Genomic DNA, 27,738 nt, shown 5'->3' with positions numbered 1-27,738 from the left:
ATGTTATTAAATGTAAGAGTTAGTTGGTTTACTCATCTTCCTTCCACTTTCCTTTGTGATGAAAAGGAATATGTACCTTCTCCATCTCTTTGCCTGCACAGGTTGCCCTTCCCTGCCTTTTCTGCCTGGTGAGATGCCATTTATTTCTTCAAGACCCACCTCAAATATCCCCTCTTCTCTTTTCTAGAACCCATTGCTCTCTCACTTGTTAACCACATTTTTTTAACAAATCAATTTTATTGATACACATTAATAAAGAATACAGTTCATCCAAAGAGTATAATCAATGGTATTTGGTACAATCACATATTTGCGCATTTATTACCTCAGTCATCATTAGAACATTTTCATTATTTTAATAATAATAATAAACAGCGAAAACCAAACAAAGTAACTAAGAAGAAAATTCTTCACCCCTTGATCTAGGTTTCCCCTGCTGTACAAAGCTGCTGTTTCTGGTTATTCTGGCACAATTATTTATTAAGCAGTTTTATTGAGATATACACCATATGATCTATCCAAACTGTATAATCAGTGGCTTTTAGTATAGTCACAGTGTTGTTAACCACGTTATTTTATGCATATACTGGTATAGCCCTCAATACTTAATTTACTTATATGCCTTATTCCAGAAGTTATTTAAGGTAGTATATCATAATGAGGTAACATTAAGTAGAATAAATGGATGAGGAAGCAGCAAAAGGAACACTGAGACTAGGAAAAACAAGAGGAAATAAAAAGTGGGGGTGGTCTTCAAAGTGCATGAGGTAAATTCTAGTACATTAAGAAAACTGCAAATGTCTCTTAGCTGTCTTTTCACTGGGATTAATCACATTCACTGTGTTGCAGTACCCTCACCACCTTCCGTTACTAAAACTTTCCCATCTCCCCAAACACAAGCTCAATACTCATTTTGCATTACCTCCCCATTACCCCTGTCCCCCACCCTTGGCAACCTGTATTCTACTTTCTGTCTCTGTGAGCTTGCATATTCTCCAGTGTGTTCTGTATAGTTACCATGGGGCTTAAATTTAACATCCAAAATCTATAACACTCTTTGATACCAACTTAACTCCCATAGTAGATGTAAACTATACTCCTGAACACCTCCTTCCCCCCCACCCCCGCCTTTATGTAGTTCTTATCATCAATCACGTATTTTTCCATTGAATCCAAAACTTCTGGAGTATCATTTTATGCCTTTGAATTTTAGATCCAGTAGAAAGTGAAAAGTGGAGTCACAAAGCACAAATAAAATAGTACTGTTGGGAAACGGACTTTGGCCCAGTGATTAGGGCGTCCGTCTACCATATGGGAGGTCCGTGGTTCAAACCCTGGGCCTCCTTGACCTGTGTGGAGCTGGCCATGCGCAAGGAGTGCCGTGCTGCGCAGGGGTGTCCCCCGCGTGGGGGAGCACCACGCGCAGGAAGTGCGCCCGTGAGGGGAGCCGCCCAGCGTGAAAGGAAAGAGCAGCCTGCCCAGGAATGGCGCCGCCCACACTTCCCATACCGCTGACGACAACAGAAGCGGACAAAGAAACAAGACGCAGCAAACAGACACCAAGAACAGACAACCAGGGGAGGGGGGAAAATTAAATAAATAAATCTTTAAAAAAAAAAAATAGTACTGTCATTTATATTTACCCCTGTTATTATCCTTACCAGAAATCTTCTTTTCTTAATGTGGGCTTCAGTCTCTTTTCTGTTGTCTTTTCCTTTCAACCTACAGAGCTCTCTTTAACATTGCTTGTAGGCCCAGGCCAATCTCGTGGTGATGACTCCCTCAGTTTTTCTTTATCTGGGGATATCTTAATCCCTCCCTCATTTCTGAAAGGCAGTTTGACAAGATACAAAATTCTTGGTTGGCAGTTTTTTTTCTTTTCTACCCTTTAAGTATGTCATACCATTGCCTGCTTGCCTCTGGTTTCTGATAAAACCTTATTGAGGCACTTAACCTTATTGAGGCTGACTTGTATGCAACATGTTGCTTCTTTCTTGTGGTTTTCAGAATTCTTTTTTTCTTTTCTTAAGCAGTTTTATTGAGATATATTCACACACCATGCAATCCATCTAAAGTGGAAAATGAATGGCGTTAAGTATCAGTATTTCAGGATTTTTTTTTTTTTTAGGAGGTACCAGGGACTAAACCTAGGGCCTCCTGTGTGGGAGGCAGGCACTCAACCACTACATCTGCTCCCTCAGAATTCTTTTTTTTTTTTAAACATTTATTTTTTATTTATCTCTCTCTCCCTTCCCTTCCCCCCCCCCCCCCCCCCCCGTTGTCTGCTGTCTGTGTTCATTCACTGTGTGTTCTTCTGTAGGAATCTGTCTCTTTTTGTTGTGTCATCTTGCTGCGTCAGCTCTCCATGTTTGCGCGACGCCATTCCTGGGCAGGCTGCACTTTGTTTTGCGCAGGATGGCTCTCCTTACGGGGCGCACTCCTTGCACGTGGGGCTCCCCTACCTGGGGGACACCCCTGCGTGGCACGGCACTCCTTGCGCGCATCAGCACTGTGTGTGGGCCAGCTGCACACGGATCGAGGAGGCCCAGGGTTTGAACCGCAGACTTCCCATGTGGTAGGCAGACGCCCTATCCATTGGTCCAAGTCTGCTTCCCTTAAATTGGTTTTTACTTGTGGATTTCACTTAGGTACCTTGAGCTTGATTCCTAAGGGGCTGACTGGCTTCTTTCCACAGAAGAATTCTCTTGAATTCAGTGTTAAACGTTTCACTGGTATCTGCTTCTGATAATACTTGATATATCTGTTATGTAACAGACTTTTTAAAAAGATTGAAGTCAGAATGCTTTTTTCTTGGGTGTTGAGATAGGAAAGTTCATGTTGTATATATGTTCCCACAATTTAAAAAAAGAGTCACTAAAGGGACAACGGCAATTAAAGGCAATACAAGGTCCTGGATGGGTTCTAACAAGGGAAGAGTGAAGGCTCAAATGACATTATTGGGACATATGAAAACATTAAAATATAGGCTTTAAGCTTTATGTCAATGTTCAATTTCTTAAAGCTGATAAATATGCTTATGGTGGATATGTAAGTGAATATGCTTTCTCTTAGGGAATGTACATGGCAGTCTTAACTGTTTAAGAAGCATGATGTATACAACCTACCTTTAAGAGTTCAGAAAATAGATTGATGAATTGATGAATAGATAGATGGAGTGATAAATTGATGAATACATAGAATGACATGGAAAATGTGGCAAAATATTTAAATTGGTGGATCTGATATCCAACATACCAGATCTCTATGTGGAATTCTCTAAATAGGAGTTGTTATTTGGAGCTATAGTTCTCTGTATGGGGTTTTTATTACTTTTGTAACTGTCTTGTACAGTTACAAAACTGTCTTGAGAGCATTTCAAAATAAAAAGTTTAAAATAAAAAACAACAACAACTTTTAAGATTAGATTTGTTAGTAGTTTCCCCATCAGTCAGGGAACTTACTCCCCTGTTATCCCCAGATATTACCTGCCTATTTTCTGAATGCATTTACAATTGAAATCCCTGGTCCTCATAATAAAGCAGGAGGCCCAGGCTTCTGGTGAAGAGGAGGAAGACAGGGTTTCTTGGAGGCTTAAGAAAAGCAGAATTAAGAAGATAAGCAAAGGAATTGTTGAACAGCATCAGTGCCACCAAATTGCCCAACCATTGCTTAATTTTATTTTAGTAAAGTTAAAACACATACAGGGTAGTGGATGTAGCTCAAGTAGTTGAGCACCTGCTTCCCATGTATGAGGTCCTGGGTTCACTCCCTGGTACCTCCTAAAAATAAACAGCACATCAGTAATAAAAAATATCTATTCACTTTCTGCATTTTTAATCTTTTTGAGGACTGTTTTATTTATCTTAGTTTCCTCAAGTAACTTGGTTAGTGATTAAAGACTGAAAGCACTAGTTGTATTTTAAAAGGTAAAATTAAATAAAACACCTGATGAATCTGTAGCTTGAGTAGTACATTAAAAGCCCTGACTCTGAGAACCAAACCCAATTCTAAAAATGTTTATCTGATGTTGTCACAGAATGTATTTTAAAACTGGAGCCATCTGCCTTCCGAAGTTTATCTCTGCTGCACCTGCGCTCAAAAATACTTCTGCCTACACACAGGAACTATTGTTTAAAGATTTTGATGTTGATTCATCATGCAGACTCTCCAGGAATTACTCACTTAAAAAACAAATTTTTAAAAAATGCATCACACATTAAAAGAAAAAAAAATCCTCTACAAGTGGTATATAGGAAAATTAAATCTCCACTTCTGTCTACAGCCTCTCTCACCAAAAGCAACCACTACTACCAGTTTCTTGTGTACTCTTCCAAGGATATTCCCTGAATATATATATATGAACACACAATCTCCCCCTTATCTACACAAATGGCAACATAATATCTGTGCTTCTCTGCACCTGTTTTGTTTTTACTTAATATATCTAAGTATCTGACATTAGTATATACATTCAGATTATTTTGGCTACATAATATTACATGATAAGAATGTTTTATAATATAAGCACTCTCTTACTGGTGCTTAGGTTTGCAATCTTTCTACTATAAACAGCACTGCCGAAAACATCCCTTTACATCTCTCTTTGTGCTTGGGTGTACATATATCTATAGTATAAATTCCTACAATTAGAATGACAAGTACAGAAAAATATGTACATTTTAAATTTGGTTTGTTATTGTGCAGTTGCCCTACAAAGAGTTTTACTGGTTTACATTCCAACATTGTATATAAGTGCAGCTTCCCAAGACCATTGCCAGAACTTTTATTACCAGGTCTTTTGCTCTGATAGATGAAAAATGATATTTCACTGTGGTTTCGATTTGACTTTCTTTTTTTAAGATGCAGCATTGTTTTGGCCAGGCAAGAATACTAGCTCAGGGCTGCTGGTCAGGCGGTTTAGGGTCCCACTTATTACTCATAATGGTAATCTGTACTGTTTCTCTATTCCTTCTCTTTCCCTTGGAGCAAGAGTAAGACATTCTTGTATATGTTTTTTTGAAAAAATTCCTCATGGGGGGACAAATGTTATGAATATTATAACTCAATTACGTTAAGAAAAAAAAATTCCATTCCTTTTTCTCTGACCCATCTCCCATTCTCTTTTCTAGTCTGCCGCTACATCTTTTAAGTCTTTCCTTCTCTTTATTCCTTTTACCAGGGACTCACACTACCAGAGAAATGAACACTCAGAACTTCCCTTGTGTTGAGGCAGGTTTTCCAAAAACGGTTATGCAGGTATTATTGAGTTATTTCCACAGTGGTACCTAAAAATTATTTCTACTCAACAATTCATTAGAATGCCAGCTCTGGAAGGGCAAGGATATTTTTTCACTGTGTGGCAGTTTGAGATTATTTTATGAATCCCAAAAAGAGAAAGATTATGTTTGTTTATTAATCTATTCCTCTGGGCGTGCTACTCTTTGATTGCATTAAATTCCGTTCGGGGCCTTCGATTAAATTACCTATTAAGATTGATTTAGGACTTTTTGATTTAATTACATAAGAGACATGACTCAGGTTGAGTCCCTGCACTCTTGCTGGATCTAACACTTACTCAGATAAACATCAGTAAGAGAGAGCGTTGTCATTTTTTATCCTGCCAAATAACAGAAAGGAGAAGACTCAAACAGCTGAGGCCCTGGGGAGAGATCAGCCATTTTCCTGATAGCTTACAGCTTAAATTGGGAAGAAAACAGAACAGCTGAGACTGAGATAGAAGGCCAGGAAAGGAACAAGCCTTATGCCAGGAGAGAGAGGAATACAGAATCACTTAAGAGAAAAAAAATAATGAAAAAAAAAAAGCAATAAGAAACAAAAAAACCCCAAAAGGATCAATTTAGCATGAAGCCTCAAAAGGCTGGGTCCATGGATCTCAAGAGGAAGACGAAGCCCGGAGGGGAAGCAGAGACCAGGAAGAGATCACCACCATCTTGCTTTGACATGTGACAGCTGACTTTGGTGAGAAAGCACTTCTTAAGGTGCCTTGAGTTGGACTCTCTGTGGCCTTCAGACTGTAAGCTTTTACCCCAAATGAATACCCTTTACAAAAGCCAACAGATTTCTGGTACATTGTCCACACTCTTTTGGCAGACTAATACAGAAATTGGTACCAGGAGAGTGGGGTCGTGCTGCTTGGAATTACCAAAAATCCTAAAATGGTTTTATAATTGGGTAAGGGATATTTTTTGGAGAAATTGTGAGATGCTTGATAGAAAAGGCCTAGATTGCTTTGAAGAGACTCATGGTAGGAATATGGACCCTAAAGTTATTTCCAGTGAAACTTAGAAGGAAATGATGAAACTATTATTAGAAACTGGAGGAAAGGCAATCCTTGTTTTGATGTTGCCGAGTACTTGGCAAGATTGACCTCTGAAGTAAGATGGAAGGCAGCATTTGAAAATGATGACTGTGAACATTTAGCTGTGGAGATTTCCAAAGTAAATATGGAAAATGCATCATAGCTTCTTCTTGTAGCTTATAGCAAAATGTGAGAGGAAAGAAATAAACTGAGAACTGAATTGTTGAACACAAAGAAACCAGAGACTGATTCCAGAAATTTCAAGCTTCTGAAAATCAAGCCTCCAGATAATAATGCCCCATTTGAGAAATTAACTAAATTTGGAACTTTTAAGTCAGGATTGAAAATGCAGATATCCAGGAAAGACTAGTGGAAAGTCTTACTACCTGATGACTTGGACCCCTGCTTCCTGAGTGCTAGAACAACAAGCTTTTTGAGAGATCTGTATGAATAAAACCACTGTTAGCCTGGACTAAAAGAGACAGGGAGTGAAGAGATGGAAGGGAAGATGGCTTTAAGAGGAAAACCATATAAGCTGAGGTCTAGAATTGAGACATCTCTTGGGCCAAGAAAGGGACCCCACTCATGTTTATGGGGAGGGTGATTTTGCCCTGGCAGTTGAAGAGGGTGGATGTTCCAGCCTGCTATTCAGGGAGAATTTGGCTGCCCCAGGATACAGAAGGTGGAATGCATTCCCCTGTAGTTGGGGAGAATTAGGTTGCCACCCCACTTCTCTGAGGGGGTTGGGCCTAGTCCCCATAGATTAGGGAGGGCTAGGTCACCACCTCACTGTTCTGAGGTGGTTGGGCTTTTATACCAGAAATTAGGGAGAATGTTGCCACCACGTCACTGTACTAAAGGGATTGAGACTGTACCCCAGAGATTGGGGAGAGTGTGGCCATCACCCCAGTGTTCTCGGAGGGTAAGGTCTGGAGCTTGGTCGCCACCCAGGTGTTTGATGAAGGTGGAACTGAGAAAATGGTCATTGAACAACCATGTGGAAAGGGTGGGCCCCATGAGGCCCCAGGGATAAGAAGAAACCATCCTTTTAAGGTTGACTCTCAGATTTTGAAATCTATTGGAGTATGCCCTGCAGGTTTTTGGAACTGTTAGGGACCCTTGCCACATGTCTCCCTCCCAAATTCTCCTTATGGTAATGCAGATGTTGTCCTATGTCTATGCCTCCTTTGTATATTGGAAGCAGATAACTTATTTTGTAAGTTTCACAGGTCTACAGCTAGAGGGGACTTTTGACCCAAGACATACTATATTCCTATAACTGATTTTGATGTGATTTTGTACTTAGCGTTGCCACTGAAATGATTTAAGGTTTTTTGAAATATTATATGTCTTTTTGGGATTCAGAGGGTGGAGTGTGGTAGTTTGAGATTATTTTATGAATCCCCAAAAGAGAAAGACTATGTTTGTAAATTAGTCTTATGGGTGTGATAGCTGTGATTGCACTAAATTCAGTTGAGAAGACTTTGATTAAATTACCTGTTAAGATTGACTTAAGGCTTTTGTATTCGTCAGCCAAAGGGGTATTAATGCAAATTACCATAAATCTGTTGGCTTTTATAAATGGTATTTATTTGGGGTAGAAGCTTACAATCACAAGGCCTTAAAAAGTAAGTTACTTCTCTCACCAAAGTCTATTGCCACGTGTTGGAATAAGATGGCTGCCAATCTCTGCAAGAGCTCAGCCTTCCTCTTCCTTTTAAGGCTCCATGGTCCCAGCTTCTTCCGATCTCAGCTATAAGCTGGCATAAGGCTAGTTTCTCTTCCTGGGGCTTGTCTCTTTCCGGGCTCAGCTGCTCTGCCCTCTCTATAAGGCCAGCTGTAAAGTATCAGGCAAATAGCTTGGTTCATTCCTTGGGGCTCCAGCATCAAAAGTAAGCTCTCGCCTCTGCTGTGTCATTTTCTGTGAGCTGAGACACCAAAGGGGTGGGAAATCAACATCCTACTGACGTGGCTGAATCAAAGCCCTAATCTTAATTTAATTAAGTAAAAGTGAAACCTCGGAATTTAATACAGTCAAAGGGTATCACACTCAGGAACAAACCGGTTTACAAACATAATCAATAGTTCTCTTTGGAATTCATCAATAATTTCAATCTGCCACAACTTTTGATTCAATTACATCAGTGGATATGACTCAGGTTGAGTCCGTGCCTTCTTGCTCGGTCTAATATAAACAGACACTCACTCAGACAGACACCAGGAAGAGAGAATTCTGCCATTTTTTATCCTGCCAAGTGATAGAAAGGAGAAGGTCAAACAGCTGAGGCTCCAAAGAGATACCAGCCATTTTGCCTGATAGCTTACAGCTTAAACTGGGAAGAGAGCAGAATAGCCAAGACTGATAGAGAAGGCTGGTAAAGAAACATGCGCTATGCCAGGAGAGATAGGACTACAAGATCTCTTAAGCATGAAGCCTCAGGAGACTGGACCCATAGAGCTCAAGAGAAGGCTGGTAAAGAAACATGCGCTATGCCAGGAGAGATAGGACTACAAGATCTCTTAAGCATGAAGCCTCAGGAGACTGGACCCATAGAGCTCAAGAGGAAGAGGAAGCCTAGAGGAGAAGGAGAGACCAGGCAGAGATTGCCTGCTTTCTTGCCTCAGCATGTGGCAGCTGACTTTGGTAAGAAAGCACCTCGTATGGTGCCTTGAGTTGGACTTTCTGTGGCCTTGGGACTGTAAGCGTTTACCCCCAAATAATACCTTTTATAAAAGTCAACAGATTTCTGGTACTTTGCATCCTCATCCCTTTGGCAGACTAATACACATTCCTATAACCCCAGCCCCTAGATCAGTGCCTGACACACAGAAGATACTCAAATAACTTTCTTTGCAATTATGAATGAGTTGTGTTATTGGTTATTTGTCCCTGAAAGTGACCAATGACCAGATGGTCATTTTAACTTACATTGCTCTTTTTTCCTCCAGACGAAGTCATACGGAAGCGTCTCCTAATTGATGGAGATGGTGCTGGTGATGATCGGAGAATTAATCTTCTAGTGAAGAGTTTCATTAAATGGTGCAACTCTGGATCTCAGGAAGAGGGGTATTGGATTTCACTGTTATTTCTGTACCAACATTTAGTGTGATTTTTAGACCGGTAAATTAAGGCCCTGTTAATATTTAAAATTTTCACTCTCCTTAAATGATCAATGGAGTCAACTCTTGATTAGTCAAGAGTAGTTTTTTTTTTGTTTAGTTTTGCTTTTCATTTTAAAATTTTTAAATTGAACTATATTATTCATACGTGAATGTACATAAACAACTGTATAGTAAAAGTTGTGAACTTACAAAACAAACATGCATAACATCATACAGGGTTCTAATACATCACCCCACCATTAATACCTTGCATTGTTGTAAAACATTTGTAACTAATTATGAAAAGCATCATCAAAATATTAGATTTGATTTTTCAAACCGTTTTCTTTCTCTTCAGAGGCCTGCCTTATGTTTATTAAAATTTTCAGAAGTTCGGAAAAAGAGGTGAAGATTAAATTCAGACTCATTAATTTGGTACCTGCTGAGAGATCTAATAAATGTTTAGCAAGAAAAAATACCTAAATTGAATTTTCTCTTGTATTAATAAGCTACAAAAAGTTGTTTCAAGGCTAATATATATATATTAAATATTTATTATAAGTTAAAAATTTGCTAGGAAATTATAAACATTATACTCTTAATTGTTTTAACTTTAAAATATCCTCATTTGAATTATCTTTCCACATAGATAAATAACCACATAGAGTGAAAAGCTTTTAAGAACAGAATTATAAAGATTAAAAAATCCTTGTCTTAATCAAAATATTTTCAAAGTTTTTAAAACAAAATTCAGACTAATAGTTTCTTGAATAAAGCCTGTATCGGTAAGAACAACAATCCCATCTTTTCATTTGTGACTAAAGCAGTTTATTAAATTCAGATAAACCACAATTGGACAGATATTCTAAATTATTTTAAATAAAGCAAGTGATTCTCTCAGAATTTGCTATAATATAATTAGCAGGTCTTTTCCTGACAATAGTTCAATCTTGACAATCTACAAACAACTTTGTTCTTTTTCTCTCTTTTTCAATAGATATAGCCAGTACCAACGTATGCTGAGTACCCTGTCACAATGTGAATTTTCAATGGGCAAAACCTTGTTGGTATATGACATGAATCTCAGAGAAATGGAAAATTATGAAAAAATTTACAAAGAAATAGGTAAAGAAACTTAAAGGAACTAATGTTTGGATTTGTTTCTGTCATTTTAATATTTATGGTCTAAATGATACAATATCTGCTAACATTTTTATTTGATTGGTGGTAAAATAACAATATTAATAGAAAGAATATAGTAAAAGTTAGCTACAGAAATACATTCCAATATGATTCCAATATAACTCAAAAATACTATGAGTTATAGCTATTTTTTTATGCTAGCATCTATTTTGTCAGTAATGGAACTTCAGTTGGAAACATATTTTAAAATTGAAAATGGATGGAGATTTTACATGTTCATGTTATAACTATCTAAAAAATGTTTCTAAATAGAATGTAGCATCGCTGGAGCACATGAAAAAATTGCTGAGTGCAAAAAGCAAATTCTTCAAGCAAAACGAATACGAAAAAATCGCCAAGGTAAGGGTTTTGAAGGATTTAGTGTGCAAATACTTTATTACTGATTGGTATTTTCATGTAGTTTTTAATGTTATGAGGTAAAATCTGCAGCCAGAGTCAACCTGAATTATACAAAATGAATTAGGAGCCAAACTTAATTATTTAAAATTAAGAATTTTTAAAAATTTACTCCTTAAAATAAAGGAGAGAGGAGTGTAGGTCAGTCGTTGAGTGACTGCTTTGCATGTAGGAGATCCTGGGTTTGATCTCCAGTACTTCCTAAAAAGAAATTGAGAACTTAAAGGAAAGCTATGCTGAAAAAATATTCATTTTGGTGGATTATTAAGTAATTATTAAGTATTGATTTTTAAAAATTGTCTTTAGACCCCTTTTCCTAAATAATGACATGGTTAACCAGCAAAAGCTGTTTTACAAGTATACTAGATTTAGGATTTTTTTTTTAATGGAGCTACCTTCAAAAAGAAAAAAAAAAAAAAATATATATATATATATATATATCTGTTGAGTTTTAGTAAGGATAAAACAAGCAAATATTTACAAGCTGCCTAAATATCTACTAAAAGAAAGGTTAAAGTTTAGTTTTGTTCTGATCTCATATTTCTTTTTAAATTTGGGTATGTCCTTATATAGTCAATTAAAACTATTTCAAAATAATTTTTAATGGTATGGGCCATTGTTCCCTATATAATGTAAACTGGGGGAAAAAATTAAAAAACATGCATGATCACAACAGTGACATAGCTATATGAAAAAGTACAAGGAAATAGAAAATGGTTATTAGGCAGTCGTGAACTTTTATGGCTTAGGTTTCTTTTGTTTATACTTAGGATACATTATTTTGTAATTCAAAAACAAATTTTTTTAATCACACTTTAATTGAAGTAGTAGCTGAGTTACAGAATGATGAACTTCACGTTTTAATGAGTTAAATAAGATCAACTTTAATTCCCTGCTTTTAAAAGTTGGTTTTTGAATTTAGTCTAAAATACATGTGGTCAAGTTTCAGTGGCAAATTTACAGCAAAATACCAATATATTTAATAATTAATATCAACTTAAAATTCACTTTGAAATATTTTGAAAACTGTTTTTGTTAACCATACTTTTAAGTGACTACTACCATATCTTTTCTTTCTTTTTTTTTAAAAGATTTATTTATTTATTTAATTCCTTTCCCTCCCCCGGTTGTCTGTTCTCTGTGTCTATTTGTTGCGTTGTCTGTTCTCTGTGTCTATTTGTTGCGTCTTGTTTCTTTGTCCGCCTCTGTTGTTGTCAGCGGCACAGGAAGTGTGGGCGGTGCCATTCCTGGGCAGGCTGCTCTTTCTTTTCACGCTGGGCGGCTTTCCTCACGGGCGCACTCCTTGCGCGTGGGGCTCCCCCACGCGGGGGACACCCTTGCGCGGCACAGCACTCCTTGCGCGCATCAGCACTGCGCATGGCCAGCTCCACATGGGTCAAGGAGGCCCGGGGTTTGAACTGCGGACCTCCCATGTGGTAGATGGATGCCCTAACCACTGGGCCAAGTGCGTTTCCCTATCTTTTCTTAAGTTAACAAGAGTTACATGACTTATCATGAAAGTCTCAATGGAGCAAACAGAAGGTTCCTGAACTTCAAATCACATCTAAGTTTCTGAAATCTTTACCTTTAGAAATTAATGGTAGAATATATTTACCTTGTTAATCTTTTTTGCTAGGCAAATAATGAATAAGATTCTTTTTCCTCGATGATTAAGTTCATGTCTATGCTTATGCTGACCTCATATTTTTTCCAGGGACATTTGAATGGAAAAATAGACATTAGGAGCTAAAAGCCCTGCTAGAACACTTTTGACATCATGTATTACTATAATTAAAATTGAATCAAGTGAAATTGACAGTACTCTTTCCATTTTTCATTGTTCTCATTTCTTTATGTTCCAGGAAAATGATTTGTGATATGCTTTTTTTTTTTTAGGTACCAGGGTCTGGGGATTGAACCTGGGACCTCATATGTGGGAAGCCTGCGCTCAACCACTGAGCCACATCGGCTCCCCTGAATTGGTTTTTTGTTTGTTTTGCTTGTTGTTTGTTTTTATTTTTTTAGGAGGCACCAGGAAACAAACCTGGGACTTCCCATGTGAGAGGCAGGTGCTCAACTACTTGAACCACATCCATTTCCATGCATTTTGTTGTTGTTGTTATATCTTTTATTATCTTTTTTAAAAAAGATACATAGATCACACAAAACGTTACATTAACAAATATAAAGGTATATTTTGTTTTGATAATCCAGGTTCAAAAACCTTAGTTTGATAAATATTTTTATATCTTTCAGAATATGATGCTTTAGCAAAAGTGATCCAGCATCATCCAGACAGGCATGAGACATTAAAGTAAGTAAAGAGCTTTACTTGGAAGAAGCTGATGTTTATACTTAAATGTTCAGGTACTAGCCTATGCCTTCCATTATTATAAGAACACATAATATGTTTCAGAAGGAGGGATCAGAATCTTCAATTTTACATATTCTAATATTGTTTTATTAGATGGTTGTGTTGTGTTCTTATTCTACCTTAATGCCTACAGGTCTGAATTAGTCAAGCAAAGGGGTGCTGATGCAAAGTACCAGAAATTTGTTGGCTTTTATAAAGAGTATTTATTTGGGGTGAAAGCTTACAGTTACAAGGCCCTAAAGAGTCCAATTCAAGGCTGCTTTCTCATCAGACTCCGCTGCCACGTGTTAAAGCAAGATGGTGGCAATCTCTGCCTGGGCTCTCCTTCCTTCTTGCTCTTATGGGCCCAGCTTCTTCTAATCTCAGCTGTAGGCTGGCACAGGACTCGACTCTCAGGACTTCCTATGTCAGTCTGGCGTAGGACTCATTTCTTTCCAGGCCTTATCATCTGCTCATCTGGTCTGTTCTCTTCATTTGCAAACTATCAGGCAAATGGCTCATCTCTCCCTGGGGCCCCAGAACCAAACATGACAGAGCTCTCTCCTCTTCCGTGTTTCTGGAGCTCTCTTCTTGACTAAGTGACCATTTACATCAGCCCATCAAGGGGGCATGACTCAACCTGAGTCATGCCCTACTGACATGGTCTAATCGAAGCCCTGATCTTTTATCAAGTAAATGTAAAAACCTTTGAATTTAATATAGTCAAAGGGTATCACACCCAGAGGAACAAACCAGTTTACGAACGTAATTTTTCTCTTTTTTTGGGGATTCATAAAGAATGTCGGCTGCCACAAGGTCTAAAATAAATGCATGTAATCATCCTATACTCAGTAGGAAAATGGAGGAATAAAATATAGTGTATTCAAAGGGCAGAATACTACATAGAATTGAAAGAGAATAAATTAGATAAATACTTTTAACATAGAACTCAAAAGCATAATCAATGGGAGAAAAACAATAAAGGACATATAAGGAATTTAAATTATTCCTAAGGTTTTGAAATACAGAATAACCACTAATAAAAGCTTGAATTATTAATTTAACCATGCCCTGTTTTATCCACCAAAGATTTGACTCTGCTTATAAGAAACACATATAGTAAAATGATTAAACATAAGAAGAATAAAAATAAAAGCTTGAACCCCTCCAAAAATACTATCTACTGACTAATACAGTATACTATTCAGAGATGCATATATATGAACTAAAAAAAGAATTGGAATGATGTAGTGGTTGTCTACGTAGGTGGTAGAGGAGGAGAAAAGACTGGGGATAGAGGACCAAGCATAAAGATCAAAGGGTATTTCAAGTTAATCTGCAAGGTTTTATTTCTTCTATTGAAAAAAAGTCTTGATGTAATTATGACAAAATGTTAAAAGTATCAGTTCTTGATATCTGTTATTTTATTGTGTTTCTCCTGTCCTTTAAAAAATTATTTACAAATGCAATTTTAATGAAAATAAGTGCCCATTTAGGAGGTAAGAAGGAATCATCATCAACTTCATAAGTTCCACCATAATGGGGTGGCCTAACTTTTTATCCTTTTTTTCATTTTAAAAATAATACCATTTAGTAACTAAAAAGTGATATTAATTGTGAATTTTGTTCACTCAATTCACAAAATATAACGTTCTTATTTTTTTCAGGGAACTAGAGGCTCTGGGGAAAGAGCTAGAGCATCTTTCACATATTAAGGAAAGTGTTGAAGATAAGGTATTTGCATATATTTGTTAGCCTTTGTGATGGACAGATAGATAGATAGATAGATAGATAGATAGATGATAGATAATTTGCATTGATTTTGTTCTTTTTTAACACAGCTGGAATTGAGACGGAAACAGTTTCATGTGCTTCTTAGCACTATCCACGAACTTCAGCAAACACTGGAAAGTAAGTAGAAACAGTCTACTTATAGCTCATTGCCATAAAGTAAAGATTCAGGACTCAGGCAGCTAATGCTAAGTGAAAAGAGTAATCAGTGCATAAGAACCTTTGTATTCCTTGTGAATGGAGTGTGCAGTGGGAGACTGAAGACATGTTCTTTGTCTTGACTATAGCCATATGGACATTTCTGGGATACCCGATCTTCTGATTGTTTTCTAGAATAGCTACAATCCCAATTTTTCTGTGTGAAATCTCACATAAATTTTAAATTTTGGCTCAACAAATAACAAAAATGGCACTTTTCAAACCAGACATGCAAGCCAATTGCCATCAAAGCTGCCATTTTGCTAATAGCAGCTTTAAAGATAGTGGCTAATAAAGGCTAAAAATGTTTTCATGATTCATTAAACATATAATTTAAACAAATTTGATTAAGGTTTTGTTTCTCAATTTCAGATGATGAAAAGCTCTCAGAGGTGGAGGAAGCTCAAGAGACAAGCATGGAAACAAATCCTAAGCCATAGAAAGGATGATTGCTCACCATCCCCAAGGATATTGAAATAGCTACATGATCTTAATGTGTTTAGAATTTGTCATGGTCCTGAGATATTTAAAGATACTTCTTTAGTGAAATAACTTACACTTTTAAATATTAATGCATATTTCATATTTCTTCACACAAAGGAACATGACTTTAGTATAGATTTTGTTTTATTAAAATACTTTTTTATTTCTAAATGTTGAAGGTAGAAAGCAGTATTCCAAAAATGTTTAATAAAATGTTTCCAAACAGGATAAATTTGTGCTCATTAATAGTCTAGGTAGCTGTATTAGTCAGCCAAAGTGGTACTGATGCAAAATACCAGAAATTGGTTGGTTTTTGTAAAGGTTATTTATTTGGGGTGGGAGCTTACAGATACCAGGTCATAAAGCATAAGTTACTTCCCTTAACCAAAGTCTGTTTGGAGCAAGATGGCTGCTGATGTCTGTGAGGGTTCAGGCTTCCTGGTTCCTATGTTCCTGGGGCTTGCTTTTCTCTGGATTTAGGGTTCCTTTCTTCTAGGGGCTTGCTTTTTCATCTGCGTACTGACTTCCCGGAGCTCCAGCTTAAGTCTTCAGCATCAAACTCCAATATCAAAACTCCAACATTGAAAGCCCTCAACTCTTTTCTTCCCCAAGCCTTTTACCCCTTGGTGGGTGGGGACTCAATGCCCTAATCATAACTCAATCATGCCCACGTACAGATCAGATTACAAGCATAATCCAGTATTTCTTTTTGGAATTCATCAATTATATCAAACTGCTACAGTCGCTTTTAATTGGTAACATTCATTTGCTTACAAAATAAGCTAAAGATGGTGAGATTGTAGCTTTTCTAGGATGTACATGAAAAAAATGAGTCAATTTTGGCAATTCATACCATTTTTGAAAATGGAGTCCACGAATAGCCTTTATGAGGGTTGTGAACCTATGAAATTAGGTGCAAAATATTGTGGTATGTACTTAATATTACTCATAATATTAAGAACCACTGGTATAAGAGGTAATTATAAGATGCAAAGTAAATCAATATGCTTTCTATCTCTTTCTCCTTTATATGGTTGTTAAATGTTTTTTTGCTATAATTTCTTTCTACTGTTTTGTTCTTTAGGAGTCATTAGAAAAAATTTTATTGACAAGGTAAAGAGTTGTTAGGGGTACATAGTTAAGATTCTCTTGCATTAAAAAAAAAAGTGTGATTTTAAAAATTATGCTAAGACAGAATCACTTGTAATTTTCCTAAGTATTGAATTACATATTCAGTACTTGTTAGGTTACATTTTTAACCATTTATTTTAGTTCAGAAACATGATACTTGGCATGAATCATACTGTAATAATGTTATATTTTTAAATTTTAGTATGTTGAATTTTTATTTTTAAAAATGAAAGTTTAAAGTTAGCTAAGTAGTAGTCATAGCAATAGTGTCACATAATACCTTTAAATGCTTCCTCTAATTTCACTTGGCAAATCATGGGAGAGAGTTCTTGCAGAATTGCTATATCTTAATAATGTTTTATTTTCCATCATTAATAGGAATTATAAAGCAAAATTTGCTTATATTGACTCAGAATTAAAATCAGTTTTTCAAAAGGGATCTTTTTTTAGGACTGTTGGGCAGAATATTCTAAAATGCCCCCCTACTGGTTAATTTACTAGAGAAATTTGTTCAGGATCATATACTGAAAGATAAGAATCACTATGAAGATAACTTTTACATAGTCAGGAACAAAATCAGAAGCAGCAGCAGGTACATGGGAAACACACATTTTTCAGTTTATACTTCCTCATGGTTCTCTTGGATATCCTCTGGAACTGCTTAGAAGACTGAAGAATTTCATCCCCTAGAAATTCACACTGCTGAAGCTCAGCATGTCTTTGGGCCAACAGCTTCATGGATTTATCAGTCACTGTTTCAATGAGGTCATCCACCTATGACAGACAGATACAGAAAAAAATAAAGCCATCTTTTGGAAAGCATTGTCAAAACTTAAGTGTGGTGGCTTGAAGTTATTTACCCCAGAAATTCCATTCCTGTGGATGTGAATCCTTTGTAAATGGGACTTTTAGATGAGGTTACTTCATCTAAGGTATGGCCCAACTGAATCAGAATGGGTCTTAATTCTATTACTGGAGGCCTTAAAGAGAAGAGCACAGAAAGAGAAGCCACAGGGAGCAGCCAGAAGCTGGAAGTCAATGGAAACCAGAAGAGAAAAGAGAATATACTGCCATGTACACTGCCATGTGACAGAGAAGCCAAGGGTCACTGGCAGCCAGTCCCAGAACACCACAGATTTCTAGGAGAAAGCATCACCTTCCTGACATCTTGATTCTGCACTTCTCCTAGTCTCAAAAGCCAGGAACCAATAAATGGGTTGTTTAAACCAACCCATTATATGATATTTTAGCAATAAGGAAATTAAAACACTGAGGGAGGGCTGTTTTTCCAGAGAGATGAGTGCAGGAATTGGTGAATGTTTTGTAAATACCAAAATATTACCTAATTCAAGTCATAGCAAACAGAGCTTGAAAACATGTATTTAACCACCCAGTGATTAAAAAAAAAAAAGACCATCTCAGTTCTTCTCAAAAGAAGCCTATGTGCATATCTTCATTTTAATTGAATTCACTTAAAATTTATTAGGCACACCGCATCAACCCAGGTGCTCTTAGCTATCCTTTAGTCATTCTCAGAACACCCTCCACTAACATTATTTCTTAATGTTGATCATTAATTTTGTCCCACATCTGTGCTGTGCATTCAGTTAAGCCCATCCCGCCAATGCTTCTGAAACATAAAAGTAAAAGCTTTTGTCCACTACCTGCATTTGAAGCTTTCCTACTGTCAAATCTGATTTTCGGAGGATATTTTCCACGCTATGTTTCTTTTTCTTAAATGCTGGGAAGTGTGGTCTCTTCTTTGATGAATATGGAACCTATTAAAATAATGCAAAAATACATCAGGTTAGGCAGTATCAACATTATTCTTGTGAAAACACTGAAGTAAGAATTCTTACCCTTGGGACATTCCCTTATAAACTGAACATTCTCACATAACAATGTTGGGTTGGAGACCGTATTCATATTATTCTCCACGCCCCATGTATCTCCTTTGTGCCCAAAGCTCTCTTTGAAGAGATCTATAGGGTGCAGAGAAATGAGATTGTCTGGCTCTGAAAGAATATACAGCGTCAGGGAAAAAAGCAGGTCATTCGCAAGGGGAAGAAGAAATTGCCTCTGCAGCTGCTGAGCACAGTGAGCTTGTGGGGCTGTTGAGGACCAGTGCCCCAGAAAGCTCATTATCACTGGATCCAGTCGTTAATTTGGCTCTGTTCTGCGGGTTTCCTTATTTTCATGGCAGACATGTCTCCAAAGATAAAAGGAAAGCTCTGGATTCTTTTCTCCCCACATCTAATACTTTTTTTCATTGTCCCTGGCTTGCTGGTTACGAGTATCTGTTCTAATACTGTTGCTATTGGAAATCATTCCTAGGTCGTGGCTCCTAGCTAATTTACCCGTTTTAGTCTTATTGGGTTCATGTTTCCTTCCACTTCCGCTTAATAATTAGCAATAGGATTTATGTGAGATCTGCACATAGTAGGATATGGGACCACATTTGGTTCCTACCTTCTGCCTGATGAAGTAGTTTACACTTGGTGTCTGCTGACACTGCCCTGCCAGCTTGTCCCAGCTCAAATAATCACTTGCAGAGAGCCTTTTCTAAACCATTTGAAGTAGAATCCCTTTTTTTTCTCTCCTAAAGAACCCAGTACTTTTTCCTACAAAGCACATGTCCACTTGGTAATTACTAAGCTCTTTATGTGTTTCTTTGTTGAATACAACTATTATAAATTCAAATGCCTAGAAGAGCAAGATAGGTTTTGTAAACCAAGACCAGTGGGGCCCGTGTGAACTGGAGAGAATGTGATGCCCTCAAAGGAGGCAGCCTCCGTGCAGCTCCTGTTTGTTGCCATAAGGAATTGTGGGCCTAGTGTTCCCAAATCTTCCTATTTTTCAGGAGAAAGCTGAAAATCCAGATTTTGATTTAAAATGTCCTACTTTTTAAATGTGATCAACTAATTTCAAATACACGTTTGAGAACAGACTGATGTTTAAATAAAAACCTCTAAAAAAAAAAATACCTCTTCAGGCCAGATTCAGTCTAACAGCCTCCAGTTGACAGATTCTAATATCTTTTGATAAACAGAAATTTTTGATTTTAATATAGCCAAATTTAGCCATCTTTTCCCTTATGTTCAGTGCTTTTTTGTGTCCTAAGAAGTCCTTCTCTATCCTGAGGTGAAGGTATTCTTGTTGTCCTCCAGAAGTTTTAATATTTTGCCTTCCCCACTTAGATCCATAATCCAACAGGAATTAATTTTTGTGTATGCTATGTGATAGGGATCAAATTTCATTTTTTTCCCCAGATGGATGTTCCCTTGTCCCAGCACCATTTATTAACAAGATTACCCTTGTCTCACTGCTCTGCCATGCCATGCTTTAATGTCTGTCCCCTCTATAAGACTATAAGCTCCACAAAAGCAGGACCATGTCCATTGGATCCCTGTAGAAATTGTCCAACACATACTTGGGCCACAATAAACATGAACCTAGAACACAGAGGCAAAATTCAACACTAGCAGTGGTGCATTCTCAAAGTCATGTTCTCTAGAGCAGTGCTGACATTCAATAGAACTTCGTGCAAAGATGGAAATGTTCTATGTCTACACTGTCTAATAGGGTAACTACTAGCCAGGGGGTTATTCAGCACCTGAAATGCAACTAGTGTGGCTGAGGAACTGAACTTTTAATTTTGCTCAATTTGAATTCACTTAAATTTACATCAGCACGTGGCTAGTGGCTACATGAAAGGTGATTATCACTGGATCCAGTTGTTAATTTGGTCTCTGTTCTATGGGTTTCCTTAAAAAATTCAATTCCTTAGTTGCATGGCCACATCTTCAAGTCCAATAGCCACATGGTGGCAAATGATTTGCATGTTAGTCATTGTACACTTGAATCCTTCTAGAAAGTTCTATCAGCTTGGTCTATTAATTTTGTCTCCACATAGCTCATGGATAGGCCAGATTGTTAATGTACTAACTTGGCATTTGAACAGTTGAGAAAGTCAATATAAAGCTTAAAACTCCAGATTCTGATCTTCAGATTGCAGTTAGAATTGAGCAGTTTGAGCTCAGAAGTAGAGGAATCTGACCTGGAAAGCTCGATTTCCGTGTCCTAAATTCTTGGAGAGGAGGCACAAACAGCAGATTTAAAAGATTTATTGTTGGGGGCTTGTGGTAGGAGAGAACTTGGTTTTTGTGAAATCCTTAAATCTTGACATGCATAAATTTTTAGAGGCAAGTGTGTGTGTTTGAAGAATTTACCTTTTGCAGTCCTGAAGGAAGTGATGTCACAGATAACCGCTTGGTGGTTCGCCTGGCCCGAAGGAGTGTATTTCCTTGAGTTATCTCCTCTGTCTCTGCTTCTACTACATCAACCTGTATAGTTGCTTAGAGAAAGGAGGGCAAAAAGAGCCTGTAAGGATCACAATTATAAATATATTCTTCATATTAGAAATTATTCTGATAAAACAGCATCACATGCTACCTTGGTGGCTTTTTTCCCTTGGATTTGCATGGGATTTTCTTGGATTTGAAAGCATTTCCTAACCTTACACTTTCTCCTGCATACATTTTCCTTTGGTTGCAATAATGACCTTAGGAGAGGCCAACCTAATCTTGACAAGGGGATTATCCCCTTCTCTTTGAGACTTTGGTTTTGCCCTGCATTGTTTTGCCATCTAATGATTATGGAAGTAGAAAAAGTGACCCTCTAAGGTGCAAGGCTATCCCTTGAGTATTTGTTGTTGGTTGCAGCAAAGTTTAAATCTATTCTCCAGCAAGGAGGCTCAAGGCTCAGTCATTAACATATCATCTTAATGGTTTTTCCCATATCTAGGAGGCAAGGTCTGTAATACTTTTCTTTGTATCAGTTCAAGTTTTAATTCAATTACTATGTTTTTAAAGAAAAATTTATAATACTATCATATGTTGAAAACTAGTATCATAAATAGACATCAAAGTTAATATGATAGAAACAAAATCATGTTATTATCTGCAGAAGGCACTAAATTTAAGGTTAATCTCCTTTTGTATAAAAACAAAACAGGTACAAATGAGGCTTTTTCCTTGATGTAGTCGAAAGAATTGACAGGGCATTGGATAAAAGGTGTTTTAATATGTTTTAATGGCACTGTACGCAGCCCCTAAAGTCATCTTGTCTTCCTTTTAGTCCATCAATATTGACTCCTCTGGAGCTTCAGACTTCAAATATAATAGCTTACTTAATATCTCCATTTGGCTATCCTGCAGGGACCTCAACTCAGCAAGTCCAACTAGAATGTATACCTTCCTTTCCAAACCAGGTTCATTATTCCTAATCTCAACGAATGATGGCTCCACTTTCAATGTAGGTGCCCAGCCCACGGACCTAACACTTTGTCCTGACTCCTCCCACTCCTGCACTCCCCAATGTCTAGCGCCTGCCCTAATCTTTTAAATTCTACCTATGATTATTTCCCCCTTTACCTCCACATCCCCACTGCCATGACTAATGAAAGCTAATGCTATCCTTTCTTTGAATTAATGGAAGAACCTATGCAGTTCTTCAATCATCGGCCTCTATCCCCCTTCAATCCAAGCTCTACTCTGCAGCCAGAGGTAGTTTTCAAAAAACACAGATCAGATCATACAGATCTCCAGCTTGAAAGTATTTGAAGTTTTCTTATCATCCTTAGGTAAAAGTAGAAAATTCTTAATATACCTTCAACTTCCTGACCACCTCATCATTTACCTCTCCCTGGCTCTTTCTGTTCCAACCATACTGCATTATTTTTGGTTTTTAATCATGCTCTGTGCCCTCTTAATATTGGGACTTTAAATATGTTCTTCCCCGTTTCTGGGAGACTGCTCTCCCTATTCTTTCCTTACCTCATAGTTATCCTTTAGATCTCAACTTAGTTGGCCCTTCCTCAGGGAGGGCTCTCCTGAACCATCTCCCCTAAGGTTAGAGCACCTTGATGTGTTTCAATAGCACCCAGTGCTGCTTCTTTTGCATCAGATATAGTATTTTGTGTAATGTTTGAATGTCCCTTTATGCTTTAACTCCATCAGGACTTGCATGTTCTATTTGCTACTCTAACCCTAATATTATGGTTGGTATATAAAAAGTGCATTAGAAAGTATTTATTAAACAAAAAATGTTCTGGGGATCACCTGGAAAGAGCAACTGTCTTTGGGCCACAGAAAAAACAGGAAATAATGGTTGAGCTGTATCCTGAAGTTTGGGAATGTTTTCTAAAGAAATCTTAGTGTAGAGATTTGCTATTTAAACCAAGATGGAAATAAGCCATTGCATGGATTAGGAAAAGAAATTTGGTCCTCTGTTTCCTGCTGGACTCTCCAAGTCCAGGTCCATTAGTATAGAAGCATATCATCTTTGCTATTTTCAACAGGAATATACAAGTCGATCCATACCAGATAATTGCTAGATGTTTGGATGCTTGTATTAGTGGCTGCTTTTTCCAGAAGAGAGATTTTGTTTGAAAGAGCAGTCAGTCAGCTGGAAACCATCAGATTGTGAGTGTGTGCTTTGTTTTGTTTTGTTTTTATTTTGAAAAGGCACGCACCATGTTTGCAGCCTGATCATATGTGAAAGGTGAGGTTGTGTGTAGATGCCCTCCATGTCCAATAAGGATTGTATGTGGTGCTTGATGCTGTACTGTAAAAGACATTAAAAAGCTACAGAGAAGAGTGCAGACAGTGGCGGTGGTGTTCATCACAGTTCATAGGACCCCCAACAGCATTACCTTTCAAAAAAACCTTAAAGTTAACAGTTCAAATGTTGATTTTTCCCACTAAGTACTTAGGAGATAGATACAGTCAATAAAATGCCCTTTATAACTTACCCATCATAAATATTATCCATTTAATTCTCACCACCCCCTCCGCTGTGGGGAAGTGGTCATTTGAAAAGTTGTATCACTACTTTCTCCAGAAACAAAATAAAAACAAACAAAAAATCATATTGGTTTAATTTTCTATTACATATGTGTATATGTGTATATATATTTATTCAAATAAGAAATGACGTTAGATGTGATTAGACCACTGATTAATTGGACTGGAAAGGACCTCAAAGAATCTAATCTAGAGCTTTCCAAAATGTATGCACATAAAAGTCATGTGGGGATCTTGCTAAAATGCAGATTCTGACTCAGCAACCCTGGGTGGTGCCCAAGAGTCTGTATTTCCAACTCCCAGGAAGATGCCATGCTTTGGGTAGCAAGAAAATAAACTCTAACTTCACTCTTGCCCTTGGCCTCCACATTTAATGATAAATTGCCTTTGCTTACCATTCTGTGGGAGCTTTCTCATTCTTGGTTTGGTAAATAACTTGGGAGATGGGAGCTCCTTGACAATTCGAGGAAGAAGGCTTTGCATATTTGAAAGAAGGGTTTCCTTATGATTAGTGGAACCCTCTCCACTGCTACTTGCTGGCTTGCTTCTATACTTGCATGATAGCATCCTTCCAAAAGCACTCTTCATCTGCTTCATTACTTTTTTTTTCTTATTTTGCTGGCTTTCATGAAATTCCACATCACTATCACTAGATAATTCCTCTTTGGGGACCAATACATTTTGTTTTACCAAGTTGGTAGATACAGCTCTATGCCACCTAAACAAAGGAAAAATAATTTGCATTAAGGAAATTGAAAAGTTATTACTCAAACTTCAAATGTGAACAAATCATACAAAACCAACAAATGAAATTACAGACCAAGAATCAAGTCACAAAATAATAGAGTCAAATCAACTACTTAGTGTGTTGTCACCAAAGTGTATTAAGTGCATTCTAGCCGCTATTTCATTTAATCCTCACTGCATTGCAAGAGGTAGGGTATTATGACCTCCATTGTATTGAGTAAGTTGAGGTAAAATTAACTGACCAACGGTAGAATATAGATTTTAATCCGGGTATGTGGATTTTAAAATACATTGCTTCCTGTTGGCAAATTGGCACTTTTGTGTCAATGATGGTTGAGATAATTTTTTGCTAGATTTGGTGGTTGAGTGGCCACAGTGATGAGAAAATTTGTTATGGTAGTCAATAAGGAATACAGGTCCCTGAGGTCTGATAAATGCTGGATTTACATAGTACACTCATTTAGATTAATAACTCTAAATTCACATTTCCAAAATTCCAAATAGTCACATACCATCTTCATAATTTTGTCATATTTTAATAATAAAAATAGGTAACATTTCTTGATAATTTTCTAAGCAATAAACATTCTTTTGAGAGCTTTCATGTGTATTAAATAATTTAATCCTCATGATGTCATTTCCATTTCACAAATAAGGAGATTAAAACAAAGATGAAGTAATTTATACTCAGGTGATCTGATTCCAAAGTCTGTGCTGTTAATCTGTATGCTAGACTGAATACCACCTGTCTTCGTTTCCCAGGTGCTAAAACAAACACCATAGGATAGGTTGGCCTAAGAACAGGAATTTATTGGCTCTCAGTTTCTAGACGGCTCATTTCATCCCTGGGTCAGTATTTTCTGACTGGTCGGCAAGTTTAAGGGTTCCTTGGCTTTTCCATCACATAGCAATTCACATGACAGTGTCTCCTCTCTTTTTTTATAGGTCCCATTGACTTTCAGTTTCTGGTTGCTCCTCATGGCTTCTCTTTCTGTGTCCAATTTCCTTTGCATATAAGGAAATGTTGGATTGAGGCCACCCTCATTCAGTTTGGACACACTTTAGCTAGTAACATCCAAAAGGTCCAGTCTACAGAAGAGTTCAGGACCAGGGTTTGGGATCTGAACATGCCTTTTGTAGGGACATGATTTAACACCAACACTACCATACCAAGAAACCATTATTTACCTAATATTTTTCTTCCATTGACAGTTCTTTCTTGTTGTTAGCCTCATCCAAAGCAGTAATATCTATGAAACCCAGGTTTTACATTTTATATATATATGTATGTGCATGTATATATACACACACATATTTCTAATACGGATTAACATTTTTAAATGCTCTCCATATACTACCTAAAAATAATCTCAGGTCCCACAAGTAACGTTTTTACCTTAGTCCAGGGAAACATTGTTCTATAGTGAATATCAATCATTCATTATTGTCTGTAATTATACATGGAAAGTAGTTTGGTAAGTGCCCAGGCATTTTAGTTAAATGGTTTAGGGTCAACCCTGCACAACAGTTCTAAGCTGTGTGATCTGACACATGCTGTTTACTTTATAAGCTCAGTTTCCCATTTGAAAATGGGCATAATATTCTCAAAAAGGTGAAAAAATAAAAGAAATAATTTCTATATTTGGAATATAATTAAGCATTCAATTAATGGTAGCTTTTATTACCCTGTGGATCAGATCTGTGTGGATAAAATATAAAAGGTAAAGGGGGAGCACAAGCTTGAAGTCAAAACAAGAGAGACCTTGCAGGTTGTACATTCAGAACTTCCAGGGGGCGCAGTTCACAATTCACATGTAGACATCATAGCTGTGTAGAGTTATGACAATAATTTTCCAGCAGATGGCAGTAAAGTGTCCTGAAGGAGGAGCACCCATTTTCTAATTTGCCCAAAGACAATCTATGGGCTAGGATTAATCCCCCATGGACCCCTGAGAATCATTTTTAAAAGCCATCAATTTCTACCACCATAAATAGGTACACACACACACATTCAACCAAAACAACAGAAATACAACTTCAGGAGATGCAGGAATCCTGAAGCCCAGCAGGTTAATGACCCAGATTAAAAATCAACTATAAACAGTCCTTGAATTTCTAGAGTGTCTCTGAAGGCGCTTCCCTCTATTATGCCCATCCCTGCTTTGGGCGCCAATTTGCTGCTAATATAATTAACAAAGGTGATTTTGCTCTAGGGCCCAGGAATCTGCCATTTAGGGTATGGAAAGAACCCTTCCTCCTTAAGGTTCTAAATACCTTGGTTGGTAGTGAACTTATTTGGTTGGATTGCTTTCATGTTAAATTCCTATTTCTTTCGGAAAGTGGAAATCCCTGCCACATTTCATTTTGTCCATGGAAGTTAAGAAGTTTGATCTTTGAAGCAGCAGGCCTTTTGAAAATACCTCATGTAGAATGTAAGAGAGAAGCCCAAAGAAATTGGAAAATATTTCACCACACTGACGTTCGAAATTAAAATGTATTATGTTTGGAGTCTTTAATGACTGTCTTCAGGCTTTGCCATTGGCAAGAAATATCAGTTATAAGATAGTTTTAAGGTTACTTTAAAGAAAGTGCATGTGGGTGAAATATGATTAATACATATTCCAGTAGCCAAACTTGCAGGGAAAGGGAAAAGAAAGCTTTGTTCATGGACTCATTTTGAAAAATGTTGACTGAATTTTTCAAAATGCTATTTGCATGGGAGATGGGGTGTCTAAAATTCTGAGACTGAAATATCAACCTATATTAGACATAATAAAATTTTAAAAAATTCAGGTGGAGAGGAAAGGATTTTTCCTGTTACAATTAAGACATGGGTGATCAAAAAATGAGGTTTCCATTGTGCCACTAGGTTTCCTGTGACAATGTGAAAATACAGGCTTCTCCCTCCCCCAATCCAAAGAGAGTCTTCATTTCTAAATGCAAGAGACGTTACTGTTTCTGATCATCATAGTGAACACTGTTTAATACCAAATCCAAATGGAAAACAAATGAGTCCCCAGTTCCTACCTTTCAATCCCCTTCTTTTTGAAGGAGCCATTTTTCTTTCTGGGTTGCTGAAATCTTCGGTACTGGCCAGCTTTTCCGTAGGCAGTCTTGAAGGGCTCTGTTATGTAAAGCTGAGGGTGGTTCAT

At 37.2% G+C, this 27,738-nt stretch overlaps 2 protein-coding genes across 3 annotated transcripts in view; one reads left to right on the top strand and one right to left on the bottom strand.

The window, feature by feature from the left end:
- THOC7 (THO complex subunit 7) overlaps nucleotides 1–16,077 on the top strand; it is an 18,752-nt gene extending 2,675 nt beyond the window's left edge. The window contains exons 1-8 of one of the 2 annotated variants that reach the window (XM_058288591.2): nucleotides 8,681–8,963; nucleotides 9,269–9,386; nucleotides 10,419–10,546; nucleotides 10,877–10,963; nucleotides 13,277–13,334; nucleotides 15,041–15,107; nucleotides 15,215–15,284; nucleotides 15,735–16,077. In XM_058288591.2, the coding sequence (XP_058144574.1) occupies nucleotides 8,705–8,963; nucleotides 9,269–9,386; nucleotides 10,419–10,546; nucleotides 10,877–10,963; nucleotides 13,277–13,334; nucleotides 15,041–15,107; nucleotides 15,215–15,284; nucleotides 15,735–15,802 (855 nt within the window). In that variant the 5' untranslated portion in view covers nucleotides 8,681–8,704 and the 3' untranslated portion in view covers nucleotides 15,803–16,077. Of the gene's footprint in view, nucleotides 1–8,680; nucleotides 8,964–9,268; nucleotides 9,387–10,418; nucleotides 10,547–10,876; nucleotides 10,964–13,276; nucleotides 13,335–15,040; nucleotides 15,108–15,214; nucleotides 15,285–15,734 lie in introns of those variants that run through there. The other variant, XM_004482459.5, reaches the window with a different exon arrangement.
- C26H3orf49 (chromosome 26 C3orf49 homolog) lies at nucleotides 13,126–27,738 on the bottom strand. The gene is made up of 5 exons (XM_058288592.1): nucleotides 27,614–27,738; nucleotides 24,235–24,557; nucleotides 21,206–21,330; nucleotides 18,641–18,754; nucleotides 13,126–17,750 (listed from the first exon to the last, which is right to left on the bottom strand). Exons 1-5 carry the CDS (start codon nucleotides 27,736–27,738, stop codon nucleotides 17,553–17,555), a joined length of 885 nt encoding a protein of 294 aa, XP_058144575.1. The 3' UTR covers nucleotides 13,126–17,552.

The sequence above is a fragment of the Dasypus novemcinctus genome, chromosome 26, assembly GCF_030445035.2.
Source record: "Dasypus novemcinctus isolate mDasNov1 chromosome 26, mDasNov1.1.hap2, whole genome shotgun sequence".
NCBI classification, from domain to species: domain Eukaryota; kingdom Metazoa; phylum Chordata; class Mammalia; order Cingulata; family Dasypodidae; genus Dasypus; species Dasypus novemcinctus.
This window is presented reverse-complemented; position numbering and strand designations above follow the sequence as displayed.

Bases quoted from the DNA above. Each gene is read 5' to 3' on its own strand.
- C26H3orf49 (XM_058288592.1), bottom strand. From the start codon at position 27,738: ATGAACCACCCTCAGCTTTACATAACAGAGCCCTTCAAGACTGCCTAC. The intron at 21,331-24,234 runs GTAAGCAAAGGC...CCTTTCTCTAAG, and splicing joins GAGAAAGCTCCCACAGAATG to CAACTATACAGGTTGATGTA. The intron at 18,755-21,205 runs GTAAATTCTTCA...TTATTTTAATAG, and splicing joins TTCCTTCAGGACTGCAAAAG to GTTCCATATTCATCAAAGAA.